Here is a 15426-nt window from a genome sequence, read left to right as displayed (position 1 = left end):
TGGGTCAGGCCTGGAAGAGAGGGAAGGGAGCCGTCTGTGGGGTCCCCTGGAGCAGTGGAAAAGAGACAGCAAGGGCAAGCACGGTGAGGGGAAATGGCCAGGCCGACTGGCTGGGGAGGTTTTCAACAGGCGTGCTCAGGCCACGGCTAAGAGTCTTGAAAGAGCTGTCTCCATGTAAAAATCAGAATATTTCATATTTTTAGAAACCCAGATTTCCAGCTTCTCTTGGACCCAAGGGGGCTCCCACTAGTCCAAGAGAAGGCCCAGCTGCTCGGGGCCTGCAATGGCTAGGCCGGGATAACCCCCTGGCGCCGAGCAGCAGGCACTGCCCTTGATTCCATAGTCTGCCAGGCCCTTGGACTTCCCTCAAGTTCAAAGCCTATAAAAACAAAGGTCTGCATTGGAAGCCAGAGATCACAGATTCTCATGTTTAAAGGGACTTGTATGCTTCCAGCAACACGGAGGTCATTGCGGTTCAAATCTATGGCTTGAAGTGCGGGTTTTGGGAGACCTTTTAAAAAATTACGGTAAATATATATTATATAAAATTTGCCATTTCAATCATTTTAAGTGTACAATTCAGTGGTAGTAAGTGTATTTACAGTGTTATACAGCCACCACCAGTGTCCATTTCTGAATCTTCCATCACTCACAAACTCAGTCTCCGCTTGGCAGTAACTCCTTATTCCCCCGCCCCTCCACCCCGCTTCCCCACCCCCAGCCCCTGGTAACCTCTCATCTACTTCCCATCTCTGTGACTTTGCCTGTCCTGGGTGATTCATCTAAGTGGACTCACACAGTACCTGTCCTTCTGAGTCCGGGTCATGTCCCTCAGCATGTTCTCAGGGCCCACAGGTGGCGGCATGGGTCAGAACTCTCACCCCTTTTCCGATGGAATAACATTCCGTTGTGTGTGTACACAGCTGTGGTTGCCTGCTCATCTGCGATGGGCACCTGGGTCGCTACTGTGGACTTTGGCTGTTGGGAATGACACTGCCCTACAACATTTGCCTACAAGTATTTGTCTACGTCCCTGTTTTCAATTCTTGGGGTATAATTCTTGGGGAATTGCTGGGTCATGAGATAACTGTGTCTTTAATTTTGGGGGGGCACCTGCCAAACTGTTTTCTACGGTGGCTGTACTATTTTGTGGGACCTGCTGTTCTGGCCAGGATGGGGTGACAGGAGGGCCTGACTGGACGGCCTCGGTGGTTCACACTTAACCCCCTCCCTCCCTCTGTTGACAGAGTCGCCCCAAGAAAGGCCAGGCTCCCGGCGCAGCCTGCCCGGCAGCCTGTCGGAGAAGAGCCCCAGCATGGAGCCCTCAGCCGCCGCGCCGTTCCGGGTCACGGTAACTATCTCTGCGTCTCCATCGCCGTCTGGCCTGGGGTGCTGCTCTGTGAGCCCGCGGTCCCCCTTCCTGGAGCCTCACGGACCAGGAGAGCATCTGGCCTCCCTTGTTCTAGGTATCCATCGCTCAGCTGCTCCCCTCTCCGTGTTCAGCCCCGCCCCTCAGTGCCCAGCCCTGCCCCTGGGGGCCACGTGGGGGCCCAACGTCTGAGGGAGGGGCAGGCGGACTGACACCTTGGGGGCCCTGTGGTCCCTGCGGGCCCAGGGGCCGGACCTGCACTGGGAAGCCGGGCTGCTGAGCGTTAGGTCAGGTGAACGCGCCCTGATGTGTGCACACACAGCAGGCTCCCCGGGCTCTCGAGAGGCATAATTTTTTGTTTCCACATTTTAGTATTTTTTCATGTTACATTCCATGATGTGTCATAATTTAATTGCTGCTTTTTTTTCTTGGTGGCACATAAAATCATGCTGTATCTTAAAATTGGTGACATTTTAGAATCAACGGAACACAGTGTGTACATCTTAGCTGTTGGTTTTAGTGGCCCCACCGGCACAAACCCACACAACCTTACAAAACAGAACCCAGCGGCCCTCAGGGTCTGGCGCTCCACGCCCGTCTGTGTCCCCCACCTTTCTCACTGCGCATGCGCACACATGGTCTTCGGTCCCTTTGCTCCCCCACAGAGCTTGTCACCCTGATTCACCGTCCAGCACTCTGCCAGCCAAGATGGGAGACACGGGGGTAGACCCATTTTCTTCTCCTGGGAGCTCACAGTCTGTAGAGGAGATGGATTTTTGATCATTTATTTATCTGTTCATTCATTCAGCAATCAGTACGGTGTGCCTTCTCTGTGCCAGGCATGGTGCTATCCTTGGTGAATGGGAGGAGCTGGCCAAGATGGGGCCAGGTAGATGAAGCCCCTGGCCTCATGAGTTCATGCTGTCATTTAGGGCCGCCAGGCTATGCAGCAGAAAACCAGGGGGTCTCTCTTGAAGTGGCGTGGTTGGGGCTGAGACCTGTGGGATGAGGAGGCAGCCTTCTGGGGAGCAGGGGAATGAGGCTTTGGGTGGAGGGAGTTCAGAGAGGGCCCTGGCTTGGCTGTCACCATACACTGTCATGTGGGGGTTCAGGTGAGCTGGGAGTGACTAGCTTTTCCTGGTGGGTTGAGAAGGGTCTCCCCCTGGGAGCTGACTTTTAAGCTGGGTCTTCAAGGGCCACTGGAAATTGGGTCAGCAGAGACAGTGAGAGGGAGGACTGGGCAGGGGGAATACCGATTGCAAAGGCATGGAGGCCCTGTAAATGGACCTGTCTTTGCAGTGGTGACATGACTGGTGAGGTTGGAGCTGAGGGGTCCGGAGGACAGGGTGGGAGGTGAGGCTGGAAAGCTGGGCCAAACCTTTGAGTGCCAGGCTGAGGGGATGGGGCTTCCCGAAGGACCACGGATTCTCTTTCCTGCCTGTATGTCATGAAATGCTTTCAGAATAGATTCTTGGGCCCCCTCAAGACTTCGGTGCAGTGGGGCAGGGGCAGGGGCAGGGCCTTGATATCTACATGTTAATAAGCTCCCCAAGAAGTGGTTTTGAGCCCCAGCCTCTGGCTCAGTCTCTGGGAGGGAAGGGGAGGAGATAAGGGAAGCCTGCAGTAGGAGAGGACTCGGGTCTCTTCCTTGGTGTGGCTGGCCTCCGGGTGACCCTGACTCAAATCAACTGGTGTAGGAGCCATGTCCTGCTCCTCCTGGGCCCCCGGAGCCATAGCAGCTGGCGCTGAGCCTTGAGGGGGCCTTAAGGACCGATGACTGGCAACAACACAACCACCTGCTCTGTGCTTGGGGTCTTACATACGCAATCTCTTAGAATCCGCCAGACAGCCCTGTGGCTGATACTTGGACATCCCATTTTGCAGATGGGAAATCAGAGGCTCAGAGAGGTGAAGTCCCCCAAACGCCAATGACTAGTAATGGTGCCAAGATTTGTGCCCAGGGGTCTCTGACCCCAGACCACGAGCATGCACTTCCTCTGGCTGTGGAGAGGATCCGTTGTCCCCACACCCTTCCAGCACCCTGTCAGCATCGCTTTTTACCCATTTCCCTTTCTTTTGCTGCTCTAATAGGTGTCTCATCACACCTCGAAGTTGCTATAATTTGTAGCTCTTTAATTACCAGCCAGGCTTGGCGTTTTTCCTGTAGTGGTGCCTTCGCTCTGTTTCCTGGAGTGGAAACCACCTGTGGACCAGCGCCAGCACCAGCCCTCCGAACTGCTAGGCCCCCGGGGCTCCCGGTCCCGCCTGTCCAGTTGGGGTCCGCACGGTGGAGGCAGTCTCACTCATTTACCCACTTCTCACAGCACCTGGTGGGGGGGGCTGTTCGTTTCCCTGTTTCACAGATGAGGGAGCTGAGGCTGAGAGGTGATGTCATCTGCCCGGTGTCACATGGCTTCTGGGTGCCGTGAACATGCCCAGGTGCCAGGACTGCTGGGCACTGTGCTTTGTCTCCTTCTCTGAGCACCATGGTCCTTTCTTGTGTGTGGCGGTGAAGGGACTGGGTGTGAGTTCTGTCCTGAGCCGGTGCTGGGAGCTGGGGGAGGGGGCTGGAAAGATCAGAGGTGGGGATCTGGGTTCAGATTCCACCTTTTCAGTGGCTTGTGTGACCTCGTTAATCACTGAGCCTCCCTGAGGCTCCTGTCCTTGTCAGTGAGGCGTAGAATGCCTCCCTCGCAGGACCGGGCTAGATTTTCACGTGAGCGCAGGTCTGACCCTTGATAGGTGCTGAATAGATTAAATCCATCATTATACTCTTTAAAAAATTTTTATTTCTTTTTAGTGAGAGGGGAAGGGAGGACGAAAGACAAGGGGAGAAACATCAATGTGTGAGAGATACATCTACCAGTTGCCTCTCACATGCCCCCAACTGGGGAGCTGGCCCACAACCCAGGAATGTGACTGGGAATTGAACCAGCAACCTGTTGGTTTGCAGGCTGGCACTCAATCCACTGAGCCACACCAGCCAGGGCTCATCTTTATAATCTGATTGCATTTCCCTTTTTGGCTCCAGAACAGTAAAGATCTGGGGAGGGCTGGGGAGAGCGGAGGGCAGGGTGTTTGGGGGAAACGTCACAGGTGCCCCTGGTCTTGGGAACAGACTTGCACACAGACCCTTGGCAGACCAGGAGCTCACCGTCTGCCCTCAGCCCGAGCTAGTCTAGCTCCCACTCACTCCCACCCGCCACATCCTCAGTGCTCAGCCGACTGCTGTGCAGCGCAGCCCCCGAGGGAACCCGGGGAACAGGGTGTCGCCTGGGGGAGGCAGGAGAGACAACACAGGCAAACCTGAGGAACTGCTGCCTTCGCTGCATTTCAAACCTTGTGACAGGGTGTCACCCCCTCTCACAGAAGCTCGTGCCCCTTTGCGACTGCGTAGTTTAAGGGAGAATCAGCGTTTGGGAGTCGATGGGACTCATTTTGTTCCCCTCTCCCATGAAAACTGAGGGCCTGGGTTGTCCAAGGTCACCACCCAGCTGGGGGCACTTCTGAGTTCAGGCTGTTTGTGTCTCTACAGGTGGCCCTTACCCCTTCGGTGGGTCAGCCTAGGACTGCAGCCACCCCAGAGGACACTAGAGGCTCAGTGCTGGTTCTGCCTCCGCCTCGTGGAGACCATGGGGCCCTGGGAGAGCCTCAGTTTCCCCTTCTGTGAAATGAGGAGAGTGGACTTTGTAAGGCAGCATGTGGTGTGGGCATACGGTTGGCACTGAACTAAGAGAATGAGCTGCAAGGTCAGCAGACTTGAGGCTGAACCTCCTCTCCCTGGGCAAGATATGGGACCTTTTGCCCACCCGGTGCATCTTCCTTCCACCTAGAGGTGGAGTTAGCGGGTGGAGGACTGCTTTCCCCAGGGCCACGTGGTGCTTGTGCCCGGAGAGCCGTAGAGGACCCTGCAGGACGGCAGGATGGAGGAGGGAGCTGGGAGTCGGTGGCCAAAGGGACCCCCTGCCCTCTCCGGTCTCCTGCTGTCAGGCTCCAAAGAGTTGGTGAGGCTGAGGTTCAAACTGACGTCCGTGTTCACTGACTAGCAGGGAACCCTGGAAGGGAGTGAGAGCCAGAGGGAGGGAAGGAAGGCAGGTGGCAAGCTGGGGGTCGCGGATCTGCACACGGTGTCAGGCCACTTCCAGGGACTCTGTTCAAGTCCCCCCTCTCTTCTCGGGGCCCAGGGACCCTCACCAAAAGCAGCGTGGTCTTACCTGCCACCCCATGTTAGAGGAATTCATGGTTTGATATGGAGGCAAGGAGATGGTGACCGTTGAGGCCTCCCTGGCAGTCCCTCGGCCACTGCCTTCCCCGGTCCCACCCTCTCCGCGTGCGGGCTGAGTCCTCCCCCCACCACCCTTCCCATCGACCTTGAGGAGAGCTGGCAGGGCCGGGGTGTGGGAGGGGTGTCAGAGGCTCTGGGAAACTTGACAGCCAATTGATTCCTCCTTGGAAAGTTGAAAGTGGAGAGTTGTGTTTGAAGGTTTAGCTGAAATTAGGTCTCACGGCTATTTTTTGCGAGCTGGAGAAGAAGTGTCAAGGAGGGGAAGGCTCAGGGGGCTGGCGGAAGCTGCAGATAAACTCAGTACCAGGTGGACTGCAGATGCTTCTAGAAGGAAGTCTGTTTCCTTTCAGCCTCCCACTTTTTACCAGATGCTCAATTGTCACATCCTAGGTGTTTCTGAAGCCATGGTGGAGGTGCGGCGTCTGGGGTGCTGTGAGAACCCAGAATAAGGCCCAGTTAGGGTGGGAAAGAATTCCTAGAGGAGGGGTCTTTGGAGCTGGGCTTTGAAGGACGTGCAGGAGTTTGTCAGGAATGAAGAGGGAGGAGTATTCCAATTAGAGGGGTATCTAACGGAAGAGGAAGAAGCCAGTGGCCCCGAGTGATCAGGGTGTCGGGTGAGTTGGAGGCGTGAAGGAGAGGAGCCTGGACAGAAGCGTGAGCGGGTGAAGCCTTCCGACTTTCCCCTGTAGGACAGGAGCCCCAGAGCCAGCTGGGGGTCTCTGGGATGTGGACTTCGGCTCTCCCCAGCTGCTCACCCCTGGCCACTCCTGCAGCGTCCCTGCCCCTCCCCAAGCTTCAGCTACCTGTCTTTCTCTCTCACACACGGAAACAGGGACATGAACACAAGCTGCAGACCTGAGGGCGACCCCCTTCAACACGGTTGTGGAAAGGCTGCCGGGAATGATCTGGCCCAGCCCTACTCTGTGCAGAGAAGGGACCGAGGCTCAGAGATGGGAGGGTCCTTTCCAGAGGCCACACAGCCCGTCTGGGGCTGGGCCTGGAATTGAGCCTAGATCTTTCCATTCCCCGTCCAGTGCACCTAAGGCCTTGCTCCTTCCTGCCCTCTCTTCCCTGCAGTTGAGCCCCTCTCCCTGCCTCTCTCATGTTTTCTAGGGGAGGGGGCTTAAGGGAAGGGACACTCGTGGGTCTGACTGCCCTTGGAGGCCCCTGCTAGCTCCCTCCCAAGCATCCACACACTGCCACCTCCTGGCCCGAGTCCCAGCACCAACCGCAGCTGGACGGGCAGTCCTGGCTGGGGGCTGCCTGAAGGAGGAATGACTTGAGGGGCAGTAGGGCTACATTCTCTGCCCCTCGCAGGTCTGCCCCTGTTCCCATTAGTGCCCTTCTCAGCTAAGGTGACCCCGTTGGTCACTGGGGTGGGGGATGGAAAAGCTAGTCAGGCTCACAGATTACATGAGCCAGCTTGGCCACTGCACGTGTGGGGAGACTGAGGCTCATGGCGGGAAGATTGGCCTGGAACGCCTGCTGGGGCCCCCTCTGCCACTCCAGGCTGCTGCGGCCCATTTCAAGTGCACACTTACGTGGGGTGTGTCCACGTCTGTGGCCCACAAGCCAGTGGAGGGATGTCAGCCATGGCTGGTTGTGACTGACCGGGCAGCACTGCTGGACCCTGGATTGGGGTCCTGTGAATGGGTGCCCCGATCTCCTCCTCACAACAGCAGGAGTTTCCCCGTGACAGCCAATGTCCCTTGTTCATTTGAGCCCTGTGAGCTGGAGTCTCCCAACCTGGGGTCTGGCTGGTGTTCTGCAGATGAGAGGGCTGTTGGAGACAGCAGGCCCTGCACCCTCCGTTCCCCTCCACATCTGCCTTTTCGGGGCTCCAATTATTATTAAACGGTTCAAACCTCAAAGGAAAATTACTATCGTTTTGGCCTGTGTCCACCTTCAAGGGAGAGGCAGGCCGCGTTTCCTGCGGTGGGAGCGTCCCACACAGACACCCCAGGCTCAGGAGCTGTCCAGGGTAGCCGGGGCGGGTGCCGACAGTCTTCAAGGCAGGGTGCAGGGCCAGGGGCCATTTGGAGCCTCCTGAACCCGAGGCCAGGCCAGAGTCTGAAGCTGGAAACTGAGGGCAGGCGGTGGTGTTTGGCCGGGTTGGGAGTCTGCCCGCCCCATGAGAAACAGGAGGGTGGTTCCATTGGCTCCAGCTGACCGATCAGGCAGACGAGGCTCAGGGAGGGATGGGGCCGTCCCAGGGCCATACAGCCGGGGAGTGCCAGAGCTAGGGGCCGAGGTCTGGTCTGCGAGTCCTGCCATGGGCGGGAGCTAATTTTTCTTCCTCCGTTCTCTGCCTGCCTTTTTTCTTTCTTTTAATACATTTTTAACCAGCATCGCTATGTGTTGGGACCTGTGCCGGACACTCACACAAAGAGGATTAAAATAGAGTTGCTACCTATGAAAACACAGAGGGATCAGCTGGGGCTTGAGGAAGTGATGTCCAGGCAGGTGAGGGGACAGGATACCCCAGGCAGCCAGGACCGCCCCTGCACGACACAAGTAAGTGATAGCAGGGACTGGGAGCATTTTTGGGGGCTGAAACATGAGGGAGTGACTGGAGTGCAGGGGACAGATCAAATGGGGTCTGAGGCTGTATTAACAGGAGTATGGGGCCCCCAGAGAGGGAGGTGAGGTGGCCCAGAGCCAACCAGAGCACACCTGGAGTGCAGTGGCTTTTCCGGGCAGCACACTTGGCCAGGCCGGGAGAGTCTGGAGCCCTTCCGTGGGCCGAGGCCAGGGCTGGGGCGGGCGATGAGGGGTGGGGGAGGAAACGAACTGCTTTTCTCAAGCAGGTTGTGAGGGAGCCCATCTGTGTGCACAGCACCTGAGCTCAGAGTGTGCTCTGTGGGGGTAGAGGGAAGAACCCACTTTAAGGAGCCCTGGAATCTGCTGCCTCATTCTGGGAGGTGCCAGCTGGGCTGGGGCAGCTCTGTGAGGGAGGATGGAGAGGGAAGGAAACGAGGACAGCCTGGGACCCCCTCTTTCTTTCTGCCCTGGGTCTTCCAGGGGCACCTCTCAGCTATTCCTGTAAACTCTGATTCCTCAGCCCTTCCCTAGAGCCTGGCGGGCAGCAGAAGCCTGATACATGGGTCCCGACTAAGGTGTCAATGGCTGAATCCCTGTGATACATGTTCAAGGAGACTTACTGATTGCAAGTTTCAGACATTCAGGAGGAATGTCGGGCTCTGAGACTGGCAGGTGGGGTGCTGTCTGGGGGCCTTTCTCCCTCTCCTTACCCCTGCGCCCTCCCGGAGGTGCAGTGCTGGCTTTTCCTAGCCATACACCCAGAGCAAGGCAGGGTCTGAATCTTGGCCCCATGGCTTCTCTCCATGGGCTCGCTCCAGCAAGTTGTCCACTCTGAGCCTCTTTTCCCCACTTGTAAATGCCCATAGAAGCCCCTGGCTCAATGGGTGGCTGCAAGGGCTCTCTGCCTGGTGCAAGGGAAGCACTCAGCCAGTGTTCACGCCCTGTTCCCCTTTCTGGTGGGTGGGACTCGCCTCTACCCCACACTTGCCCCAAAGCCTCAGTCCTCCCTTCTGCACCCCTCATCTCCTGCCCCTAAACAACACTGACCCCTGACAGAGCTTCTAGGGCTCAGCTCTTGCCCTGGGAGGTGGAGAGATATTGCAGGGAGTGCCCAAGATGCAGGAAGGAGACCAAGCTCCCATGTGGTAGGAGCTGGTGTCTGCGCAGGGCCGTTTCCCACCAATTGGGGGCAGCAGAGTGCAGCAAGTGGATGCCTGGGTGGCTACTCCCAGAGGAGAGTTGAAGTCCCAGGGGTTTGTGGACTCCTCTCTATCCTGTGCCCCCTACCTCTGGATCACAGCGGGCCAGCTGAACTAAAGAAACCCAGGCCCCACCACTGGGTGGGGGGAGCAGCTCACATCAGGGAGTGCCTCTCACTGGTGGCTGAACCGACTAAGCCTGGGTGACCAGAAGCTGGGGGACCTCTGAAAGGGGACCCACATCCAGGGCCTTGGAGGGGAGCAAGGCCTGGCACCCAGGCAGCCTTCCATCAGGAGGAGGGGCACAGGCTGAGGTGGGCCAGGGTGCTGGCAGCCCAGCAGTGAAGCTGCACCGTGGTCACCGGGCCTGGCCCATTCTCATGGTGGTCCTTGGAAGGGTTGCAGGCGCCTTGTTCCAGCCTCACCTCTGCTTTGAGAGGAAGGAAGGCAGGGGTTCTGGGAGAGTCTGGATGGTGGTCAGAGCTTGGCCTTGAAGCCTGGCTTGCCTGGGCTGGGCCGGCTCTACCAGCAGCTCCTCACTGTCCGTACAGTGGGGGTGGGGTGAGGCCCATTTTGCATAGCCCGCTGGGTCGGGCCCAGCGCCGCACACTCCCCAGGCATCATCTCATTTAATATTCACGACCCAAGGGACAAATAACACACATCCCACTTTTTCAAGGTGACAAAATCAGGGCAGACCAGAAGATCTTGTTGAAGATCACTCAGCCTGCGAGCGTGGGTCTGAAGGTCTCCCAGAGTCTGACCCGCAGCATGCGGCCCAGTCTCTGCCAGCCAGCCAGCATTGCTATTCTTCCATTTTATAGATGAGACCACTGAGGCCCAGAGAGGGAGGTAGGTACCTCGTCTGAGGTGACACAGCTGATCAGGGACAGAGCTGGCAGTGGAACCTGCACCTCTTATCTCCCTGCCTCATCTCGTCCTGCCCCTGCCTCCAGCTGGCCTGGCCCCCACTGGTCAGAAGGTGTTTGTGCAGGGTGGACACCCTGGGGTACCGAGGGACTGCTCCCCTCTCCCTGCCCCACCCTGGGGCCCCTGTAGGCCCTCCCCTCTCCCAGACGGCCCAAGGGATTGGGTGTAGGAGGCTAGCTCCGATGCCTTCACTCCCTTCCCCCATGGCATGAAAATAAAGTGATTGCCTCAGTCACATCGAGTGACATTGAGTTAGACTGCAGACGTAATGATCTCTGAGTCTTCCGGTAGCAGTTGCTTCCCAAGCCGGGAGGCCCTCTTTGGAGGTGGCAGAGATAACATCTGTCTCCGACACAAGGTCCCACATTGGGATGAGTAACTTTTCCTGTGGAATCGCTTAGAGAATGTCTGCGATGAACCATAATTTTTACTGCTCTGCTCCGGCACCTTAGGTGGCTCCCAGGGGTGGGATCCAGTTCCCAGCTGCATTTGAGGCCTCACACCCCCAGGCCTGTCCTAACCTCCAGGTCTGAATGGGCCACTGGGGCAGGGCACCGGAGGGAGGGGCTTGTGGAATTTGTGGAATGAAGGCGTGTGAGAGGGAGTCAGTGAATTAAACAAGCGAGTGCCCGGTAAGGGTGAGGAGGCGCAGGCATCATCTCCTCGCTTCTGAGAGCCCCACTTCTTATGTCTTGGGAGGAGAGGTCAGAACAGGTCACCCAGACCACCTCCTGGAGGCAAGGTCCCGCAAGGACCCCAGCCGTTGCCTTAAAATTGACCTTTACTCCACCCATGGACTCCCATGGTCCCTCAGAGAAGGACTCCCAGGTAAGCCTGGCCTGCAGGTGGTAAAACACCTGGGAGTAGAAATAGCCTATAAAACCTGCTCCCAAAACAGTGTGGTTTGTTTCCTGTAGTGAAAAGGGCTTTAAAAGCACTGTTCACTCAGGTGGATTTATGGGGCCGCTGCCCGCCTCTCGCCCTTCCCTCCCACTAGTGTTTACAGGTCCCCGGGACAGGAGCACCCTGGGCTCCTGGCGCTTCCTGTTGGCTCTTGGTGCACTACACCTCTTTGCTGCCTTTCTGCTCCGGGCTACCCCTTGACTGGGGGGGGGGAGGGCAGGGCCCTCTAACACAACAGAAGCTGCTTATGGCCCAGCACAGAGCTCAGGTCCCACCATCGGCACCTTCCTCCGGCAAGCGGTTGTCCTCAGAAGATCCTTCCCACGTATTGTCACCTGCAAATGGGTCACCAGGGAGGAAAAGATTTAGAGATCAGCTAAACCAATTCCCTCGTTGCACAAATGGGGAAACAGAGTCAGAGAGGCTAACACGCTCGCTCAGAGCCTCACAGTGCAGCGATGGGGTAATTAATGGAAGAACTTGGGCTCTGGTGCAAACCGTCTGGGTGGAACCCAGCTCTGCCACTCCCTGGCCATGTGGCCTTGTGAAAAGTCTCTTGACCTCTCTGAGCTTTCCTTCTCTGGTCTGCACATTAAGAGCCTTAAACACGGTCCTGCACATAAAGCTTTAATACAGTGCCTAGAGCTTGGAGAGGGCTTTGCGAACACAGCTGGCTTACTCTTAGCATGTTGGAATAGACTTCATGATTATTAATTAGCAGAGCTGAACCCAGATTTCCTGGCTCTGAGCATGTTTTGGGTTTTTTTTGTCACTCTGTGGGGTGGCCTCTGCAGGCAGTGTTCACTCACACACTGTGCAGAGCACGGGTTTCGATGGGGAACCAGTGCTGAAGTTTCCCCGGGAAGACTGGCCTGGCACGGGGACCTTGGTGACAGAACCAGAGGGAGACAGAGGGTGAAAGTAGAGATTCCGCTGCAGGGGTGAGGCTCCCTGGCGGAGTCAGTCTCCCCGCAGCCCCCGTGCCGCCCTCCCCGCCGAGAGGTCAGAGCTGGCCGAGGGCTCAAAGAGCTGATGAAGTGTCTGGCCACCCAGACCTCTGCGATGGGCTCACGATGCTAAGGCCTGTGGGAGATTTACGGAGCCATGAGTCACTCCCTGGCTGCTCGGATTATCGCGTCCCTGCCAGAGACCTCATGTGTGTCTGATTTCTGTCCACCGATGCCACCCAGTCCTGGCAGTGGCTGGAACCAGGAGGACCTGTTCCATGTCTTTATGTCCCCCTCCACCTTCACACGCCCACTCTTTTCACAGTTGGGCACCCCTCCCACCTCTTTTAGACTCTCAGGGTTCCACAGGGGCCCCTTTACCTGGGCACCTCTGCACTGGGGCAGGGGCAATGCCCTTGTTTTAAAGCCTGAGCTCAGGTGTGTCACTGGGAGGTCCGAGGGACCTGTGATCACTGCTTGCCTCACTGTTGCTCTTGTCGAGATGCTGCCGGGAATGCCCGTGTGTGGCTGCCCTGCCCTACATACTGTTGGCAAGCCCACCCAGACCAACCCCCGGTGGAGTCCCTTAAAAAGCCTTCCAGGTCACATTCTCTGCCTTTCTCTCTCCTCTTCTACAACATAAGTATTTGTTAATTCAGTTGGGAAGTATTTATGGAATACCTGCCAAGTGTTCAGCACTGGGGACCCTGGCTGCCATGGCCCCCCACAGTCCTGTGGAGGAGGGAGACATTAAACAAGTCAATGCATAATTACAGCTGTGATCGGTCTATAGAGAGACCAGCCTGATCCGAGGGCATCAGGGAGGCCGCAGAGGAGAGGCTTCGAGGAGAGACTGAAGGGTGTGCACGGCCGGGACCTCCGTTCCGAGCAGTGGGAACAGCCAGTGCCAAGGCCTTGTGACAGGAGAAGCTGACAATTCCAAAAGTCCCACTGAAGCAGCAGAACCGGAGCGTTGGGGGCGGGTCATGAGGGGCCTTGGGGGGCCTCCGAAAGGAGCTAAGCCTTGCTCCCTGGAGCCCTGGGGGGCTGTGCAAGGAGGTGGGGCCTGGCAGTGGTTGATCTGATCGGCCTCTTTAATCTTGAAGGATCTGTCTAGATGCCCTTGAAGAACAAATGGGGGAAGGGTGGCCAGGCTGGAGGCAGTGAGAGCAGCGAGGAGGATCCTGTAGGTGTCTGTGAAGGTCCAGCACTGCCTTTCCAGCCAGGGGACCCTTGAGGGCAGAAAACCAGCCTCCCCAGGGCCTGGCACGCGGTGAGGCTCTGGGAACATGCGCTGGGTGAGCCACAGACCAGCACCGCCCCTACCCTTTGTTTCCTTGTGGCTGCCTCCTGGTGGCCAAAGTCCAGGCGATAAAGGAATGAGGACAATGATAGCGATGATGATGGCAGCTAACATGTACCATGTGCCGGGAAATGGGCTAAATTCTTTACAGGCATGACCTCATAACTCATGACAGCAATCTGTGGTGACTATGTTGTCCCCATTCTGCAGAAGAGGAAACAGGCTCGGATGGCAAGGTCACTGACCTGGGGCCCAAAGCCACAAGAGGTGGAACCCTCGCTACTATGCTTCTTGCTGGGGGTGGGGCGTGGCAGGCAGGAAAGGCCTTTGCATTTTACCTGGGACTCCTAGAGATTTGGGTAATCCTAGCACCCAAACAGGTGTGTCAAATGGTGGCATTTCAGGTGTGATGATGGCAAGGAAGAAAGATTTGGAGCAGGGGCTCCTGCTCTGGAGGGGGGTGGAGCCTGCCAAACAACCTGCCAGGCCTCGAGATTCCGAGACACCACGAGTTCAGAGAGCTGTGAAGACAAGCTTTCAGGGCGTGAGAGAAGCGAATGGGTCATCCTCAGAGAGGTGCACAAAGTGAGGCCCTGTGTGCAAAGCAGGGGGATCGTGGGGTCACCAGCATGGAGCTGTTTTGTCTGCTCAGATCCAGGATCTGGGTTCCCAGCTCTCTGAGCTCACCAGGAGCCTCTCCCTTCTTGCTGTGGTTGTGAACTTGAGCGCATGGCAGCCTGTGTTTGGCCCGATGTCAGTGTAATTCCGGGAGTGCCTGATGGCAGCTGAGTGTGTGTGTGTGTATTTGTGAGCTTGTTTCCGTGTATGTGTGTGCCTATTTGTGTGTTTTGTGATTGTGAATGTGTGTGTTGGTCAGTGTCGAACGTGTTTGTGCGGTGGCAGTAGCCAGGAGACTTGTATGTTACACGTACATTTCTTGGTGGGCATGTTCCTTCCCCCATGTGCCTTTGTATGCATGCACGTCCTTGAACTTGTGTGTGTTTCTGGCCCTGCCTATTTCTCCAGGTAAACAGGTTTAGGTGTGGCTATCTAGGTAATATTTTAATTCAGGAATGGTCCTTGAGTGTCTGGGCCCAGCCCCCTCCTGGCTCTCAGGGCCCGTGGGTTGGTTCTCTGTGTGACCCAAGCAGTCTGCCTACCTTCTCTGGGCAGCGAGGCGTGAGGAGGTCTTACATTCCAAGGAGCACTGGCAGGGGGTTAGGGGGGGCCCTGTGGGCATAGGAGGGCCTGTGAGTAAGTGGCCACTAGGAAGACACCAGCTTAATCCTGACTTAACATATGGTCCCTGCTTCACCTGTCACAGTGCCTGACGTTCCACCATTAGTGAGTCATTCCCCATCTGGGACTTTCTTTGATGGTGCCTACCTCTCAGTGAGGAGGCCAGGAGGCCTGACAGCTTGCGGAGGGCAGAGCCCCAGGAGCAGGGAAGGAGGGAGGAGGAATTGTGCATCCGAAGGACTCTGCGAAGCCAGAGAATTTGCTGGTACTGCCGGTGCCGGGGCGGGAGAGCCCAGCTGTGGAAGGCGGCTGCTCTGGCTTTATAGAATCATCAGTTATCAGCCAGTCCAGTCCTCACAATACGGACGGGGAGACTGAGGCCTGAAAAGAGGAAACGTGGGCAGCCTGGGAGGTTCTTGAGGTGGGGGTGCTGGATGAGGAGAGGGAACCTTGCCATGGTCCCTCTGGGCAGGTCCCCTGCCCGCTGGGCTTCTGGTACCTTGTCTGAACCATATGGGCGTTGCCCTGACAGCCACCACGAGCCCTCTGGGGCTCTTGCCTTGTGATTCTGGTAGTAGGACTCCTCAGCTGTCCCCAGCTCCTTCCTGGGGCCTGGGCTTGGGTGGGGTGAGGTGTCACTACCAGCCTGCCAGGGTGTCCCGTCTGCCTGCCAGCCTGTGTGCCTAGCAGGTCGCCAGTCTCGGGGCAAT

General features: G+C 57.1%; 1 protein-coding gene across 7 annotated transcripts in view; it reads left to right on the top strand.

Moving 5' to 3' along the window:
* Positions 1-15426, top strand: part of DAB2IP (DAB2 interacting protein) — a 180897-nt gene that overhangs the window by 83053 nt on the left and 82418 nt on the right. For all 7 annotated transcript variants that reach the window (XM_037142170.2, XM_037142168.2, XM_053656289.1 and 4 more), the window contains exon 2: positions 1248-1351. In XM_037142170.2, coding sequence (XP_036998065.1) covers positions 1248-1351 — 104 coding nt within the window. The remainder of the gene's footprint in view (positions 1-1247; positions 1352-15426) is intronic.

Source organism: Artibeus jamaicensis, unplaced genomic scaffold, assembly GCF_021234435.1.
Source record: "Artibeus jamaicensis isolate MK-2021 breed Jamaican fruit bat unplaced genomic scaffold, CSHL_Jam_final scaffold_1964, whole genome shotgun sequence".
Lineage (NCBI taxonomy): Eukaryota > Metazoa > Chordata > Mammalia > Chiroptera > Phyllostomidae > Artibeus > Artibeus jamaicensis.
The sequence above is the reverse complement of the archived record's forward strand: the minus strand, read 5'-3'. Positions and strand labels throughout refer to the sequence as shown.